General features: G+C 37.7%; 1 protein-coding gene across 1 annotated transcript in view; it reads left to right on the top strand.

The window, feature by feature from the left end:
• ITPR2 (inositol 1,4,5-trisphosphate receptor type 2) overlaps positions 1-17,029 on the top strand; it is a 494,278-nt gene that overhangs the window by 258,536 nt on the left and 218,713 nt on the right. The window contains 3 exon segments of the mRNA XM_034646080.1: positions 93-283; positions 3,965-4,107; positions 9,123-9,231. Coding sequence (XP_034501971.1) covers positions 93-283; positions 3,965-4,107; positions 9,123-9,231 — 443 coding nt within the window.

Here is a 17,029-nt window from a genome sequence, read left to right as displayed (position 1 = left end):
TGTTCATTACATCTGTTCATACAATTATTTCAGTAATGTGTAAGAACTGTAGTCAAAGTAAGAGAAAAATATTTTAATTCTTTCTTTTTCAGCAAAGAATCGTGGGATAGCCATTCCGGTGGATTTGGACAGCCAAGTTAATACTCTTTTCCTAAAGAGCCATTCCAATATGGTGCAGAGAGCTGCCATGGGTTGGAGACTATCCGCTCGCTCTGGACCACGCTTTAAGGAAGCTCTTGGAGGGCCTGCTTGGGATTATAGAAATATTATTGAAAAGTTACAGGTACAATAAGAGCGTGCAGTGGCTTACCATTTTCTAAATCATGATTTTTAATATATGTAGTAACACAAATAGAACATGGTTAAAAATATCAAGTTCTAGTTGGGTACTAGGCTTTACTTTACAATTCCCTGCCAGTATTACTCTTTTTAAAAGCATGGCTGCCAGGTAAAAGTTGTTATTTTTAGGGAGTATGTATTATTTAATGTGTTTGATAGTATAGTAATGGGTCTTTATATCAAAATAATGCTCAATAATAAAACTTGGAAAAATAAGTTACCATAAATTCTCATGTAATAAATTAAATATTCATAACCTTGCTTCAGTTTATCTCTTAGTAGTCTCTTATACTCGTGAATATGGTGTAAGCACCATGATTTGCATAGTATCCCAATCCTGTGTTTGGCCTAAATTCTGGAACATCAAGTAAGGAGAGACATTGTATTCATCTGCTCGGGCTGCCATCACAAAATACCACAGACTGGGTGGTTTAACCAACAGAAATTGATTTTATCACAGTTCTGGAGATAGAAGCCCAAGATCCCTCTCCTTGTCTTGCAGGTGGCTGCCTTGCAGGTCACTGTGTCCTCATATGGTCCTTCCTCTGTGTACATATGTGTCTGTATCCTTATTGCCTCTTCTTATAAGGACACCAGTCATATTGGATGAGAGCTGCCCATATGAATTCATTTTACCTTAATTACCTCTTTAAAGGCCCTATCTACAATTATAGTCAAATTCTGAAGTACTTCAACATATGAGTTTTGTTAGGAAGACACATTTGAGCCCTAAATAATATAATGTTAGATAATTAAAACTGCTATGAATAAAATAAAGCACGGTAATGACATGGTGAAAACATACTGGGAGAATGATCTTATAGTAGGGAACTCTTCTCTGTTGAGGTGACATTTGAGTTGAGACCTCAATAAGGAAGAGGAATCATCTATTCAAAGATTTGAGGACAAAGCTTTTTATTGGGAAGGAATAGTAAATGCAAAGGTCCTTAGGCAGGAATGAAGTTGGTAGGTTTGAGGAGCCAAGAGAAGCCCATTGGGCTAGGAGTATATTGAGCAAAGGAGGAGAGGATTATGAAATTAGGAGCCAAATCATGTAGAGACTTGCATGGTAAGGCATTTGGATTTTATTCTAAGTGAGATGGCAACTCATTGGAGATTTCCAGTAGAGGAAAAGCATGACTTGGTTTGCTTTTTAAAAGGTCACTGGATTTTGAGTGATGAGTGGGTTATAGGGCCCAGACATTGAAGCAGTGACTCTTTTACATTAATTCAGGCAAAAGATAATGGCAGCTTAGCTTACAGGAGTAGTGATTGTAGTGAAGAGGAGATGAATTTTGGATATATTTGGTTGTAGGGCCAACAGAACTTGGTAGATGGGTGGATGAGTTGTGGGGTGTTGGAAAGAAGAGTGGAGGATATGATATGATTGAATCATTTGCTAAGGTAGGGAAGAATGGAAGAATTGTAGTTAGGAATTCTGTGTGTGAGATTTTAAGTTTGAGATGTCTATTTAGATACCCATGTGGGTATTCAAACAGGCAGTTGGATATATGAGTCCAGAGTGGTTTGGAAAGATGTCCATGCAGGAAATATGAATGTGGAACGTTCCAGCATATATATGATATTAAAACCATGGACTTGGATGAGATTTCTCACAAGAAAGGACCAGGAGCTACTGGGAGTTGGCAGAGGAATGGTCAGGACATAGGTGGAAAATAGAGAAAGTGTGATGTCACAGAAGCCAAGAGCAGAAAGGGGTTTGACAGAGTAGAAACAAGTGTGTAAAATGCTTAGCAGTGGTGGGGTAAGATGAGGACAGCAAAGTAACCACTGGGTTTGTTAATAGGGTGATGATTGGAACTAACTGGTGCTCAACAGTAATGATTACAAACATTTATTGAGGAGTAAGTGGCCGGGATGTATTAGAGGCTGTTCTGTGTACTTACCTTTAATCCTCACGGCAAACCCATGTAATTGTATCATTATCCTGACTTTTCACATGGGGAAATAACAAGTTAGAGATTATATAATTGGCCTGTGATCTAAATAAAAGCTGAAGACAGAATTCACATCATAGGAGCCTGAACATATGTGTTTAGTAAATGAAATGAAGAGAGGTAATCTGAAAAATAAGCACATTTTATTAAATAGGGTCATAAATTCGATAAGCGTATTCTCTTCCCACATTATAGAATATCTAGTTTCCAATTTGTGTTATTGCCTTCCTGGTAGTTTCTTTTAACTGTCATCAGAAGTTTCTCAGAAAGCTTTTTAGAATAGTTGAGTTAGAAATGATCACTTTTGCTAAACAGGGAAGAAAGTTAAGCAAGAGTTAACTCCTGAAATCTAGCCATAAGAAATCAAGAGAGGCGTACCCCATCTGTGTTGCTGTAGCTGAAAGTAACAACAGGCAATTGGCAATCAGTTTTCTGCTGAACAAAATATGTCGTAGGTATGGGCGAATAAAATATTGCTTTATGTGAGAAGATTTTTTTGTCTTTTAACATAGTTATTTTAAAAACAAAAAGGGGATGCTTTAGTCATTAAAGAATGTTCAGTAAATTGTCATTGCCCACAGACCATTTTAGAAATATGTCAGTGAGAATGCTTTCAGCTATAATTAACACAATTTTAATGAAAAGTGTCTTAAACAGTAAAAACCATGTTGTTTCACATAACAAGGAATCTGGAGTTGGGGCTCTTCTCGCATTGGTTAATTTAGTAGCTCAATAGAGTAGGGCCCTAATACTGTTGGTCTCTTGGCTTTCAGCCTAAGGCTGGTCTCCAAAAGTCATACGGGGGCTGCCTCACATTTTGGGTTCGCATTTTCAAGCTGTCTTGAGAGCCACAGGTAGTTTCAAAAGAGTCTACCCCTGCCTCCCCTAACCACTGCCTGCTCAGCTGACGTCACCCGATGTCCTATTAGCTAGGACAGTGTTACATAACCATGTCTAGACTAATCACTGGCAGGGGAACTGAAATGACCATGACTGGCTTAAACTAATCAACCATGACCCTAAGCTGAGGGGGTTCATCTCCCTGTGGATGTTGCTGCCTAGTTGAGAAACAACATGGGGATCCTATTAGCAAGGAGAAGGATGGAGAAAGGCGGGTAGGTGACCAATAATGTCTATCAAAAAGATGTAATTTGAAATAGTATTAAATGTCATTGACCCCTTGTGAAGTGCTAATACTGCTGCAAAGAATATGTCAAGGAATTTCCCCATTGGAAGACACGGTTAGTTCCAGATGACCAGAAATACATATGGAACCTTTTTTAAAGCTGTTCCTCAAGCAGACTCCAGTTTATTCTAATTTGCTGAACACCTGTCACGTCTCCATTAAAATCCTAGGTACTGCAGGGCTTGTAACAGGGGCTTCATTGACTTTTCACCTTGTATATATATCTCCTTAGAAATCATATACCTACCCACCCTTCTCTTCTCTTAGCTTATAAATGAAAAAGGTGACCCAAGCAGTATTCATACAGACAACCAGACTATACTTAGAGCACAGACATTTGATGTCATGGGAAGGTAAGTGAGGGTACGTCTCTGAAATTCCCATGTCTTGTTTCTCCTTAGTATTCTTAGGCCTGTCATATCTCCAAGTGATGAAATCTGATTAGGTCTTCACGTGGGTTCTCTTGTGCTTTATTCCTTAGGATGTAGTGGCCTCATTGGAGCAACAGTTCAGCCCGATGATGCAGGCTGAATTCTCAGTGTTGGTTGATGTGCTGTACAGTCCAGAACTCCTGTTCCCCGAGGGGAGTGATGCAAGAATAAGATGTGGCGCTTTCATGTCCAAGTAAGTGGGTACAATCTGAGATTCTGCTAGTGTTACCAAACCAAGATGGCCTCTAACACATTTCTGCTTTTTGCTCTGTTGGTGCATAATGGCAACCCACAGAATATGGGAAAGATCTAAAATCCATGTTAAATACTTCCAAAATTAGTAATTTGATTCAACTGAAATTTTATTTTGGTGAAGGTCAAGTTATATTTTGCTAAAATTTACTGAAAATAAAACATCATTATTGGGCACGAAATATCACATGAAATAATATTTTGGTTCTAGTTCCTCTCTATTCCTCTCTAATTCCACACACACTATGTGGTGTCACCTTCAAAAAGATTCTTGTTAAAGTCACTTATTTTCATTAACAGAGAGGAGGGAAGGGAACTAGCATTTATTGAGGTCTTGCTATGTGTGTTATCGTCCCCCGTGTGCTTTCCTCTTGCATCTGTCTGCACAAACACTGAGAGATTGAGGGCTCAGCCTCGTTTCGGTGGTGGGAAGGCTGAGGCGTGCGTTAGATGAAGAGCTGTGCTGTCTCCACATAGCCCTCTGCCATGCCGCCTTGACCATCCTCATCTGCAGCCTCTCATCTACTTATTTTTCTCAGCATTTTGGTGCTATTGTCAGATCTAGTACAGCTGTGTTTATCCTAAAATATTTCCATTTTGATGGTAAATGAGCAATCCTCAAGGAAGATCTGCAAGTTGTGAGAGAAAGTGTAACCAGCTCCAGAAAAAAAAGACAGGTCTTAATGTTGAGGCCACTCATTGAGTGATTCATTCAAGATGGCAGTCAGAGGTACTTGGTCTTCTTGGATGGAGAGTCGGAGGAGGTTGCCAACCCCCTCGAAACATATCTATCACAGCTAATTCCTGCATAGTTGAAGATACTGCTGAAACTCCCTCCATTGACTATGATGCATGGAGGTAAAAATGGAAGGACTGGGGGACACAAGAAGTGTGTTCCTTCCTTTTACCAGTTAAAACTGGGATTTGTGGAGAGAAAATAAGATATGGGATGAGAAGAACTGACTGCAGGAATCATTTTAAAGAACAGGCAGGGTTTCTGTATTACGGCCAGAATCATGGATTCTTGGCACTAGACCCCCTATGTCTTATGGGGACTAGGAAGAATGTGTTCACCTGGACACTTGCCAGTCTTCTAATAAGAATTTTTAAGTGATTTTTAAGTGAAGGGGTCCAGCGTATCTGCAAAACTGACAACCATGGAAGCCATTAGAAAAAAAGAAAATTAAGTAGAAGTATTCATTAGTGTTTCAGTATGAAAATAGGGCCTTTGAGAAATACCATTTACCTTTTATGAATGTATATAAATGCATAGTATGTGAATTAAAAAGTGGGTAGTAAACGAGGATTGTAACTCCAGGAAATTAATATGATATTATAGATATATCCCAGAGACTTGATACTCTAGGACAGGGGCTGGCAAATTGTGGCCTTCAGGGTAAATTGGTCGTTCTGATCATTTTTGCAAATAAAGTTTTATTGAAACACAGCTACACACTTTCATTTACATGTTGTCTATGGCTATTATAGCATTGTCACCTAGTTGCCACAGAGATTGTGTGGCCCACGAGGCCTAAAATGTTTATTCTTTGGCTATTTAGGAAAAAAGTTTGCTGACTCAGTGCCAAGAATTAGGCTGTCAATACAGTAGTTACTAGCTACATATAGCTTTTTAAATTAAAATTTAAATGAATAAAAATACAAAGAAAATATTCAGTTCCTGTCACATTTGCCACATTTTAAGTGCTTAATGGCCATATGTGGCTAGCAGCCAACAAATTTGATAGCACAGATAGAGAATGTCTCAATTATTGCAGAAAAAGTTATGTTGGATGGCGCTGGTCGAGAATTTAAAGATGTAGGTCTCTGAAAAGATGACATAAAGACTTAAAATGCCAAGAAAATATTGGCCTCTGCTGAACATGTGCTGAAAGCAAATCTGTTGCAACACCAGGTACCTAAAAGGAGACACACGGAGCAATAGAATAGTGGGAACATATTACAGATACTACACTCAGATGGAAAAAAAGATGTCACATACTTTAGTGGTTAGACAAGAGATTTTTGTGCTATTATGATTGTAGTATGGCCAGCGGCTCAGGAATGTCTGTTTTCTGCTCTAGTGCTTATCCTACTCTTTCCCTAACTCTGTGAAGAACCAAGGGTTTTATTTGCAGGGGTATCTAATAAAGTTAGAATCCAGCTTTATTAATAGCTATGCAAGGGGCCTTGTATTACGGTGCAGAGCTCTCTGGTAAAGCTTAGCTGGAGAAGAGAGCTTAGGTCCAAGGCCTTCGTGGGGCCTCCGACTTCCTCAAATGAACTTAATTCTTGGAACTTGTTGACTCAGATCAGTCTGGTGCAGAATGTGAGGGGTAGATCCCAGGAAAGATTCCAAATTCCCGTGTCTACTTTGTCCCATAAATTCAGAGAGAAGAGAATAAAGAAAGAATAAGTCAATGTAGGTGTTAACCTTTAAGGTGTCTGGTTACAATCTATTCAAATTAGCACTTCTCCTCCCTTATGAAGGAAAATCTCAGAGTTTGTCAGACTATGAGATGTGCTTCCTTTATGGGTTTAAAAATTAATTTAGGGAGGAGAGGAAGACATTAATTTAAAAAATGAATTAAGAAAAATATAAAATATCAGAGTGCATCTCATATAGTAAAAGTAACTTTTGTGTTGTTTAATACATTACACATATGTATTTATATGGTGAGTTGTTTTGTGAAACTTACCTTTTTCTTTAGATCATAGAAAACAATTTTAGAAGGCCACAGATTTTACTCAAGCAGACATTATGTAACAGAGGAATACCTTGTATAAATCCCTAGCAAATGGTATTCACCGTTATGCTTGATGTTGTCAAATGGTTGGTGAATGAAGTATTTATCTAAAGAAAAGTTAAAGAAAATTAAAATAGCCTGAGAGAAAAAAAAATCAAAGGAAATTTACGATGGCCACCAAAATTATGTTTATGCATTCAAGGACTATCACGTGAAAGAAAGGACGAAATAGCAGACGTTTCAGGAAGGCAGGTGTTCTCCTTGCAAGGAGAACTCGAGAACAATTATTCTGCCTGCTGAACCTGACCGCGTGAATATAGGACACCTTGCCCAGAGTTCACATGTCTGAAAGGAAATCACTGTTCTTTGTGTTACTCCTTCAGCATGGCATGGGAATCATTTAAAAATCTCACTGTCCATTTACTCACCCTGTCCATAAATTTCAGGTGTCTGTGATCTGCCCTTCCTCCTCTTCTTCCACTTCCAATTTGTCATGACTTGATGAGTCCTGGCTATTTTTTTTTTATATTACTTCTTGTACCATTACCCCATCACATGCCCTGTTCATCCCTTGCCTTGTTCTTATTCTTCCACATCATCTTTCCCATGGAGGCAGGGTCATTCAGGTCCTTTAAAACAGGACCTATTTTCTATAAATTCCAGACTCTTCAGCGTAATATTCCCAGTTCCTTCTTTTCAGATAGCATCTCTTATCCTCTCTTCTTTCATGTCTTCCTGTGTCAGCTGGCAGTTGGAGTACTTATCATTTCCTGGACAGGAAGGTCAGCTTTCTGCCTCTGCCCTTTGTTCATATCATTCCCTTTGGAAGGACACCTTCTCTCTCCACCTTCTCCTGCCAGGTGAAATCTTCATCATTAAAAGTTATCTCTTCATAGGAACCTCTTGTCAGCGCTAGGAAACTTCCCCAAGAATGTAGTAGTTTCTTTCTGTAGTTTATGGCATTTGCCATTACCTGTATTGTAACACTTATCATATCATGTAAGAGGTGGCTGACTGGGGACTTTCTTCACAGTAACTCTGAGACTCAAGAGATTAGTAAATGGGTCATGTCACGACAGAATGGTGCTTCACAGTCTTGGCTTTGTGGCCTGATGGACATAGGTGTATTTCCAGATCCCACCACTTAATGATTGTGTCACTACAGGCAAGCTGCTTTATCTCTCTGGCCCTCTGTTTTCTCATGAGCCTGATAATAGACCCTGTAGCCTTGGCTTGTTGTGAGGATGAATTGAGAGAAGCCTTGGGAAGTCCTAGTACTTCACCTTGACACCTGATAAGCGCTGACCAGTCATTATCTAGTGAACGCTCACTTTTCCTCGGGTTATGTCCCATAGTACTCCTGTTATGTCACTGAAATGGGACCATTCCATTATGTTCAACATCATTCTGTTTTCTAGGAAGACATGTCTCACAGGGTCATTGTGAGAACCAGCTTTTTCCGAGTTTTATATGATAAGCTATTCATTGTGATTATGAACATTTTACTTGCTTTTGAGTTCTTGAGGATGATATATAGCTATGATCCTCAGACTTTTTTCCTGACAGAACACCAGTGCAAACGTTACCACTATAAAATTAGAATTTTTGCCCAAATTATAGTAAAAATAGTACGTGAATAGACTGTCTTGATGTTACCTTGTTGTTATGTTTTTTTTGCTTCTAATCACAAAACTGCCTGTTTCTACCAAGCCCTTGTAGTGAAAAATAGCACATTATTATTAACAGAAACTGGAAAGTAGCCCATTATGCTGAGGTGGCCGTGTTGTATGCTGCTGCTGCACATATATAATTAAGTAATACAGTCTCTAGGAAATAATACAGTATAACGTAATACAATAAAATGTAATATGCTGCAAATATTCATATTTCTCTACTAGTAAAATTGTTTGAGTTCATAGGATGGGATTAAAGATAATCAGTGTCTCATTGTCTTTTAGAGTATTGTGTCCCGCTAAAAGTATGCTACTTGAATACATTTAAAAGTTCTGAAATATACTGCCTGTAAAGCAAAGGATGTTTTATAATACAAAGTCTGTGAGCTGAAGCATAATTTTAAAAGTTTTGAAAATAGGTATCGTGTTTACTTCATATTCTCAAATAATAGTGTGACTTTTTTCCCTCTAGTATATGATGTTACTATACACCAAAGAGAAAGTACTGTTGTATTTAAGATTTAATATTCTGCTTTAAGGTTGATTAATCACACAAAGAAACTAATGGAGAAAGAAGAAAAGCTGTGCATTAAAATTCTTCAGACTTTACGAGAAATGCTAGAGAAGAAAGACAGCTTTGTGGAAGAGGTATAGTTTTTAAATTTTTAATATTTGAAAATAAAGTACAATTTCCAGTATGCCGTACCAATGAATTACATGGGCTGTGAGATGATTGCTTGTATTATATACTGACGGCATGTGTACTTCGATGAATTAGATAATTTGTTTGTATGGTATTCATCTGTCAGCTCTGGCTTGAATTGAGAAAAAACTAAGATTAGAATGGCCCAGGTATTTGGCTCATTTGTTTTATTATATTTTATCTTGAATATGTGTATTTTTCTCGTATAGACCAAATGACTTTTTTTTTTTTTACAATGAACAACTGAGATTCATTATTAAAATTCTGTATAAAATTCTGCTGCATATTAAAATGGTCTGTGTGTTTGGGCATGTGTTGATATTTTATTGTAAATATATGTCCCTTTCGTTTTCTATAATATTATGCCTTGTATTATAAAATAATACTATTTTTTGTAAGTGGAATAGTAAGTTTCAATTTTACCTATATTAATGTAAGTATTACACAAATGATTTTCAGGGAATATAACTTATAGATAATAATTGTCATTCTGTTATTAAAAATGACAGCTCGGGTCCTCATTAAGAGATAGCTAGCAGCATGTCTAATACCCAAGGTGATACACTTAAATATAAAATATAAATCTAGCAAGGTGGGTTTTGTTTTGTTTTGTTTTGTTTCGCTTTTTATTTTTTTAGCTAGCTATCTTTACTTACATGTTAGGTATCAAACAAAATTTGTACCATGTTCCTTAATAACTTTATGGTCTGATTCTGCAAATACTAATCATCTGATGTGTTTAAAATTGGAAGAATTTTATTTATTAATTTATGTATATGCTATCTAATTCCAAAAAGATCATAGTGGTAGGGTTTTGTTTTGTTTTGTTTTTTAATTTAATCTTGTAGAAAAGAAATGCAATGGGATCTTGGATATTAATAGAAGGGGCATAACTTCAAAATACTCCATTTGAATCAGATGCTTGCTTTATGATCAAAATGACTTTTGCTTTGCATTAGTTCTCTTCATCATTTAAACTATGTTTGGGAAGCAAATTACAGAAATAAAGGTGGTCAGTGCAATTTTGGCAAATATTTCTGTGACATAGGACTCAAGAAAAATGCTTGTAAGTCTGAGTATTTGGTATGCTTGTAAAAAATGGTCAATTTCAGACTTTTTTGTTGTCTTTCTCTGGTTCCTTAAAATACTGCTATAGATGGTTTGATTTTGACTGAAGTACTAGATCCCAAAATAGAAAAATGGGGTCAATATAAATTCTTACAGAAGAGTGAGGCTCATACTAATAGTAACTTGTGCTTAACAGGAGATACATAAGAATTCCAATTTTATGTAACAGATTACTATGGAACCGCTCTAAAGAGCGGTTAAGAGTATTATAGCGTATCTCCNACTCTAAAGAAAATAAGGAAGAAATACAGTAAGATTTTACTTTGACTCGTTAAGAGTATTAGAGCGTATCTCCCAAACCACCCTAGAATAAATCATGCTGGCACCTGTTTCTCCTTTCCATTCCCACTGCCTTCGCTAGTTCAGACTTTCAGTATCTCTTGCCTAGAAAGCTCCAGTAGTCCACCTCTCCGAGACAGAGCTTGAAAGGAGGCAGAGCTGCTGTTTTCAAAGTCCAAGAGGCACCATTCTCATTTGATATGATGTGAAGGGCACCACCAGGACATAGCCCTTAGGGAAGACTTCAGATGAGAAAGGCTAGTTGGGGTTGTTCACTCAGTCACTTATCACATATACTATGAATGATATTAAATGCTGGTATTGTGCCTGGGCACTGGGGACAAGGAGAGGAATGACACAGCTTGCGAGGGTCCACTGTGGGATACAATTCACATGCCAGTGGACTTGTGGAACGTAGCATGCAGAGATCCTAAGAGTCTTTCAGAAACTGTCAGGGGCTCTGCACTGCCTTCGTGTTCCAGACCCTTCAATATAGTCCCCAGTGCTTTTTGTCCCCACCCTTCCTCATCCATTAGCCTCCAGAAATCTGTGTGGTCGTATGCCTGAAATGTACCTCAGGCTTATCCTGCACCAAACCTTGCTACATTTGGAATCATGTATTGCTAAAATCCAGACACCCTCAATAACCCCTCGTGTTATCTTTGCGGGGGAGCGCTAATGGGTAGTACTTATCACTTGTTCCAGCGAGTGGTGATTACTTTCTCAATAGAATTACCAAAATACTTTGTGCCTCTCTTTTACGATGCCACAGGCTATTTCTGAGTATTTAGTCCAAGCATTTACAAAGGATGTCATTGAGACCCAGAGATGTATGTGATTTGCCTGAGGTCACACAGTAAATGCCAGACCAGGACTTGATTTAGAGCAATTATTCGTGTCAGTGGTGGGGGGTGGGGGTGGGAGTGAAATGATTGACCAGTCTGAGTGAAATGGCACTGGGTGACAGATTCAAAAACTGGTCAAAGACATTCTACAACTCATGGTGAACTCTCAGAAAAAACCCTGATCATCCATAGCAGGATGATAGGTGTCTGTGTTTTCATGATTATATGAGTTTTCCATTTGCCAGAAATCGATCTTACTGTTTTGGAGGTCAAAAGCTTCAAATCAAGGAATTGGTCGGGGTGTGTTCTATCTGGAGACTCTAAGGGAGACTTTCTTTGTCTTTTCTAATTTCTAGAGGCCTCCTTCATTCCTTGGCTTGTGACTCCATTCTCCATCTTCAAAGCCAGCAGCATAGCATCTTCCAACCCCCCCATTCACACACACACACACACACACACACACACACACACACTCCACTCTCACATCTCCTCTCTGACCCTTCTGCCTCCCTCTTGAAATTACGCTTATATTGGACCCACCTAGATAATCCCGTCTGTTCTCCCTATCTCAATATTCCTCATCACACCTGCAAAGTCCTTTTGCCTTGTAACATATTCACTGGTTCTGGTAGTTAGGGCATAGACATAGTTGGGGTAGGCCACCATTCAAATATCACAATAATTCTTTTACTGACAGTGAGAAATGACATGTGGTATGTAGATGGAGAGTTTACTTGTGGCTGGTTAAAATTGCTAATGTAGGACAGTTTAAATGTGAATGAATATAACAAAAAAAATGTGAAGACACTCAGAATGGCAGTAAGTCACAGAGGGTACCTAATATATGGTTGTCTGGTAACTGAATTTCTACCATCAACTGGTTTTCTGCTGTTTGTGTTTGAAGTATTTCCAAAAGATCTCTCAGAAGTAAATNTGAATTTCTACCATCAACTGGTTTTCTGCTGTTTGTGTTTGAAGTATTTCCAAAAGATCTCTCAGAAGTAAATTAAAACTGAGAATTCACACCAGGGTACCGGGGTTTTTCACACTAGCTATCCTAATACAGGTTTCCCCTGCTATCCCAAAGTGGAGTGCTTCCTATAAAACCTTCTATAGGTCAAAATGGTATAAAGCAAATAAGTGATTACCATTAACTTACATGGAAAATTTTTATGCATTCCTAGACCTTAGATATAACCTCTCTTAGGCTTTTCTGATACCTTGGGACACATCTTGCAAACAAATGCACAGACTAAATGGAAATAAAGCACAGGTGCTCACAGACACAGTTCAAAGCTAAGGGGCTTGATGCTGACATGGTTAGTGTGGTTTCAGGGGAAGGAGCTTGGGGGCACCACTTACTGCTTTCGGTGCTCGCTGTCTCCATCATGGCTCCGTGCCATGTTTGTTTGTTTTTTTTTTTAAATAAAAGTGAAAATCTTCAGATTTCTCTAAGTGAGTGAAAACAGGTTAAATGTAGGTCTTTTGTAAAAGTGAAGCGGTGTAGTGTGAACTTTCAAAAAATGTGAGGATATGCTTCAGACTCCACCTACTTAAATTTACAACCTTAAAAAAAATTGCCATTTACATTTATGCTTTTTTGGTTTCCAATATCAGAAGTTGTATATGTTTGTGTAGCTGGTAAAATTTAAAAAAATTGAGCAATGAAACCTAAATTTGCTTCATGGTTGAACCAGATGCCCTTTGAAACAATGTCCAACATTAAAACCCCAGTTTTCTGATTTTGTTTGCCTTAAGTAAAATCATCATGTAACTGCATTTTATCTGGCATTTAGTCAATTATTTTTAAAATATTTACAATTTATAATACTTTGATTGCAATTCCTAGATGAATTTACTTAATATTCTTCCTTGTTTCGTGTTTCTTAGTTTATGCTGAAAGTTTGAGAGAGAAGATGTGGATGGGCAATATCTTGAAGAGTCTCAATAGAATATTATAAGTAGAGGAAAATTTAATGTTCTGTTGTCTGTGTGTGTGTGTGAATCACCTAGTCATCATATATGTACTATGTGTCATACTCTAAGTTATAGTCCTTAATTTTATTGAAGAATAAAACATAAAAGTTACATATAGCAAGTCCTTAAAGGGAAAAATTACCAGAGTTTTTTTTTAAAAAATGCCATGTTAGTATATGTATGTTGACAATTTGGAGAGGGAAAGGGAAGAGAAGGAATGTTTTAAAATGGCTTTAGGGTGGTATGATTTAAAATGTTCTCAATCCTGAAAGCCATTTTGTCCCACTCTTATTTCTGTGACCTCTCTACCGCAAAAAAGAAATACCTGATAGGATATGTGTGCTGTTGAACAGAGCTGTGTGATTATAGCCCCGCACCATAGCTTTGTGTTTTTAAAGATGTTTCAGGTCCAGATCTGAGTAAGGGTTTACCTGAGGTGGTAACGGAGCTACAAGCTATGAGGGTTGGATAGAGGTGGTCTGATGAGGGGGAACAGGGAACAAGAAGGACTGTGTTCAGAGGACTGGTTTGGTTTTCAGGATTTTTTTTCCCCCTTCATCTTATACTCATTAGTATCCATGTCCATTAAGATTTACAGAGCATTACAAATTATTCCTCTCATAAAAAGGGAGAATTGTTTATAAATCATAAACATAGATGTCTCTAAGCTCTGACCCTAAATATGTAACATTTGTGGCTTCTGTACTTCAGAACTGGAAAAGATAATGAGTGCTGAAAATATTCGCTGATAGCCTGTGCAACTGGTAATTTAAAGATACTTTCCTTATGCTGTAGTCAAAGAAGTTGACCTATTTAGAATGCCAATCATAATTTCCCCTGAGAGTATGTTGCTACCTACTCATAAGTTACTGGCATACGTATGATCTACAGGACAACAAAGATATTTCAGTCTAAATTTAATATTCTTAAAATGTTCAGGTTACAATGCTATATATCCTTGGAATTAAAGGAAACTGCCTTTAAAATAGCCATGGGCTGGTTTGTAAGCACTGATTTTTATTAAGTGGTAACAGCTAACATTTATCGGGAGCTTACTAGATATCACATACTGTCCCTGATCCGTTATGTGTATTATCTTGTTTTCATCTTCAAGCCCATGTTATAGGAGGCATATTACCTCCCTTTTACTAGTGAGGAAACAGGTATAGAGTTTAAGGTCACACAACCAACAGGTGAAACAGAGCTGGTATCCCAGCCCAAACATTTTGGCTCTTGAGCCCATACTTGTAATGGGCATATTAGAGCCAACAGGATATATGACTTGTAATCATAACCTTTTATTTGCTCAGATNATGAATGAATATAACAAAAAAAATGTGAAGACACTCAGAATGGCAGTAAGTCACAGAGGGTACCTAATATATGGTTGTCTGGTAACTGAATTTCTACCATCAACTGGTTTTCTGCTGTTTGTGTTTGAAGTATTTCCAAAAGATCTCTCAGAAGTAAATTAAAACTGAGAATTCACACCAGGGTACCGGGGTTTTTCACACTAGCTATCCTAATACAGGTTTCCCCTGCTATCCCAAAGTGGAGTGCTTCCTATAAAACCTTCTATAGGTCAAAATGGTATAAAGCAAATAAGTGATTACCATTAACTTACATGGAAAATTTTTATGNTACTTTATAAGATGACCATCATAGGCAGCCCCTTGCGGAAATGTGGCATTCCGCAAACTGCACAGCGTCGAATTGAGAGCTGTGATCTTTATGAATGCCCAAGTGGGGTAGGTGGTATTTACACATTGAACAATGATGGCAGATAGTGGCTTCTTGATTTAAAAGTTGGTATGTGGAGTGATATGGAATAAAGGTTTTTAAGAAATGATGCCTTTAGTTATTTTTAAGATATCTTCCATCATTTTTTTTAAACTCTAAAATTTACTGTCAGCTGAGTTAACAAGAATTTATTCTTTTCCTCAGCAGGAAAAAAAATCATTGTAACTAATCTTTTATTTCTGATTTTGAGGAGCAGCAAAAAAGAGTAAGCCAGAATTATATCAAGGAACTTACCTCCTACATCAAGTATGCAGACCTGTCAGTCTCAGCAGTAATCACATTGTTGNTTAAAAAATGCCATGTTAGTATATGTATGTTGACAATTTGGAGAGGGAAAGGGAAGAGAAGGAATGTTTTAAAATGGCTTTAGGGTGGTATGATTTAAAATGTTCTCAATCCTGAAAGCCATTTTGTCCCACTCTTATTTCTGTGACCTCTCTACCGCAAAAAAGAAATACCTGATAGGATATGTGTGCTGTTGAACAGAGCTGTGTGATTATAGCCCCGCACCATAGCTTTGTGTTTTTAAAGATGTTTCAGGTCCAGATCTGAGTAAGGGTTTACCTGAGGTGGTAACGGAGCTACAAGCTATGGGGGTTGGATAGAGGTGGTCTGATGAAGGGGAACAGGGAACAAGAAGGACTGTGTTCAGAGGACTGGTTTGGTTTTCAGGATTTTTTTTCCCCCTTCATCTTATACTCATTAGTATCCATGTCCATTAAGATTTACAGAGCATTACAAATTATTCCTCTCATAAAAAGGGAGAATTGTTTATAAATCATAAACATAGATGTCTCTAAGCTCTGACCCTAAATATGTAACATTTGTGGCTTCTGTACTTCAGAACTGGAAAAGATAATGAGTGCTGAAAATATTCGCTGATAGCCTGTGCAACTGGTAATTTAAAGATACTTTCCTTATGCTGTAGTCAAAGAAGTTGACCTATTTAGAATGCCAATCATAATTTCCCCTGAGAGTATGTTGCTACCTACTCATAAGTTACTGGCATACGTATGATCTACAGGACAACAAAGATATTTCAGTCTAAATTTAATATTCTTAAAATGTTCAGGTTACAATGCTATATATCCTTGGAATTAAAGGAAACTGCCTTTAAAATAGCCATGGGCTGGTTTGTAAGCACTGATTTTTATTAAGTGGTAACAGCTAACATTTATCGGGAGCTTACTAGATATCACATACTGTCCCTGATCCGTTATATGTATTATCTTGTTTTCATCTTCAAGCCCATGTTATAGGAGGCATATTACCTCCCTTTTACTAGTGAGGAAACAGGTATAGAGTTTAAGGTCACACAACCAACAGGTGAAACAGAGCTGGTATCCCAGCCCAAACATTTTGGCTCTTGAGCCCATACTTGTAATGGGCATATTAGAGCCAACAGGATATATGACTTGTAATCATAACCTTTTATTTGCTCAGATATTCAGCTAAATAAAACGAGAAATTCTTTGATTTTATTCTTAATAAAATGTATTGGGAAGCATAAACCATTTATTCAATGGGCTGCTAAGGAATAGGCTTGAGATTTTAGACCAAGTTGATGGGGAACGGTATGATGCAATAGTTGTGGGATTTTTCAGGTTTATTGTTACAGACCTACAGATCAGTAGCGGAGCTCCCCACATCCCACCCTGTGATCATAGTCTGAGCTGTTGGTACCCTGCATATTAGATGTAAAAGTTCGAAACAG

This window comes from Ailuropoda melanoleuca, chromosome 16 (genome assembly GCF_002007445.2).
Source record: "Ailuropoda melanoleuca isolate Jingjing chromosome 16, ASM200744v2, whole genome shotgun sequence".
In the NCBI taxonomy this organism is placed as follows: domain Eukaryota; kingdom Metazoa; phylum Chordata; class Mammalia; order Carnivora; family Ursidae; genus Ailuropoda; species Ailuropoda melanoleuca.
The sequence above is the reverse complement of the archived record's forward strand: the minus strand, read 5'-3'. Positions and strand labels throughout refer to the sequence as shown.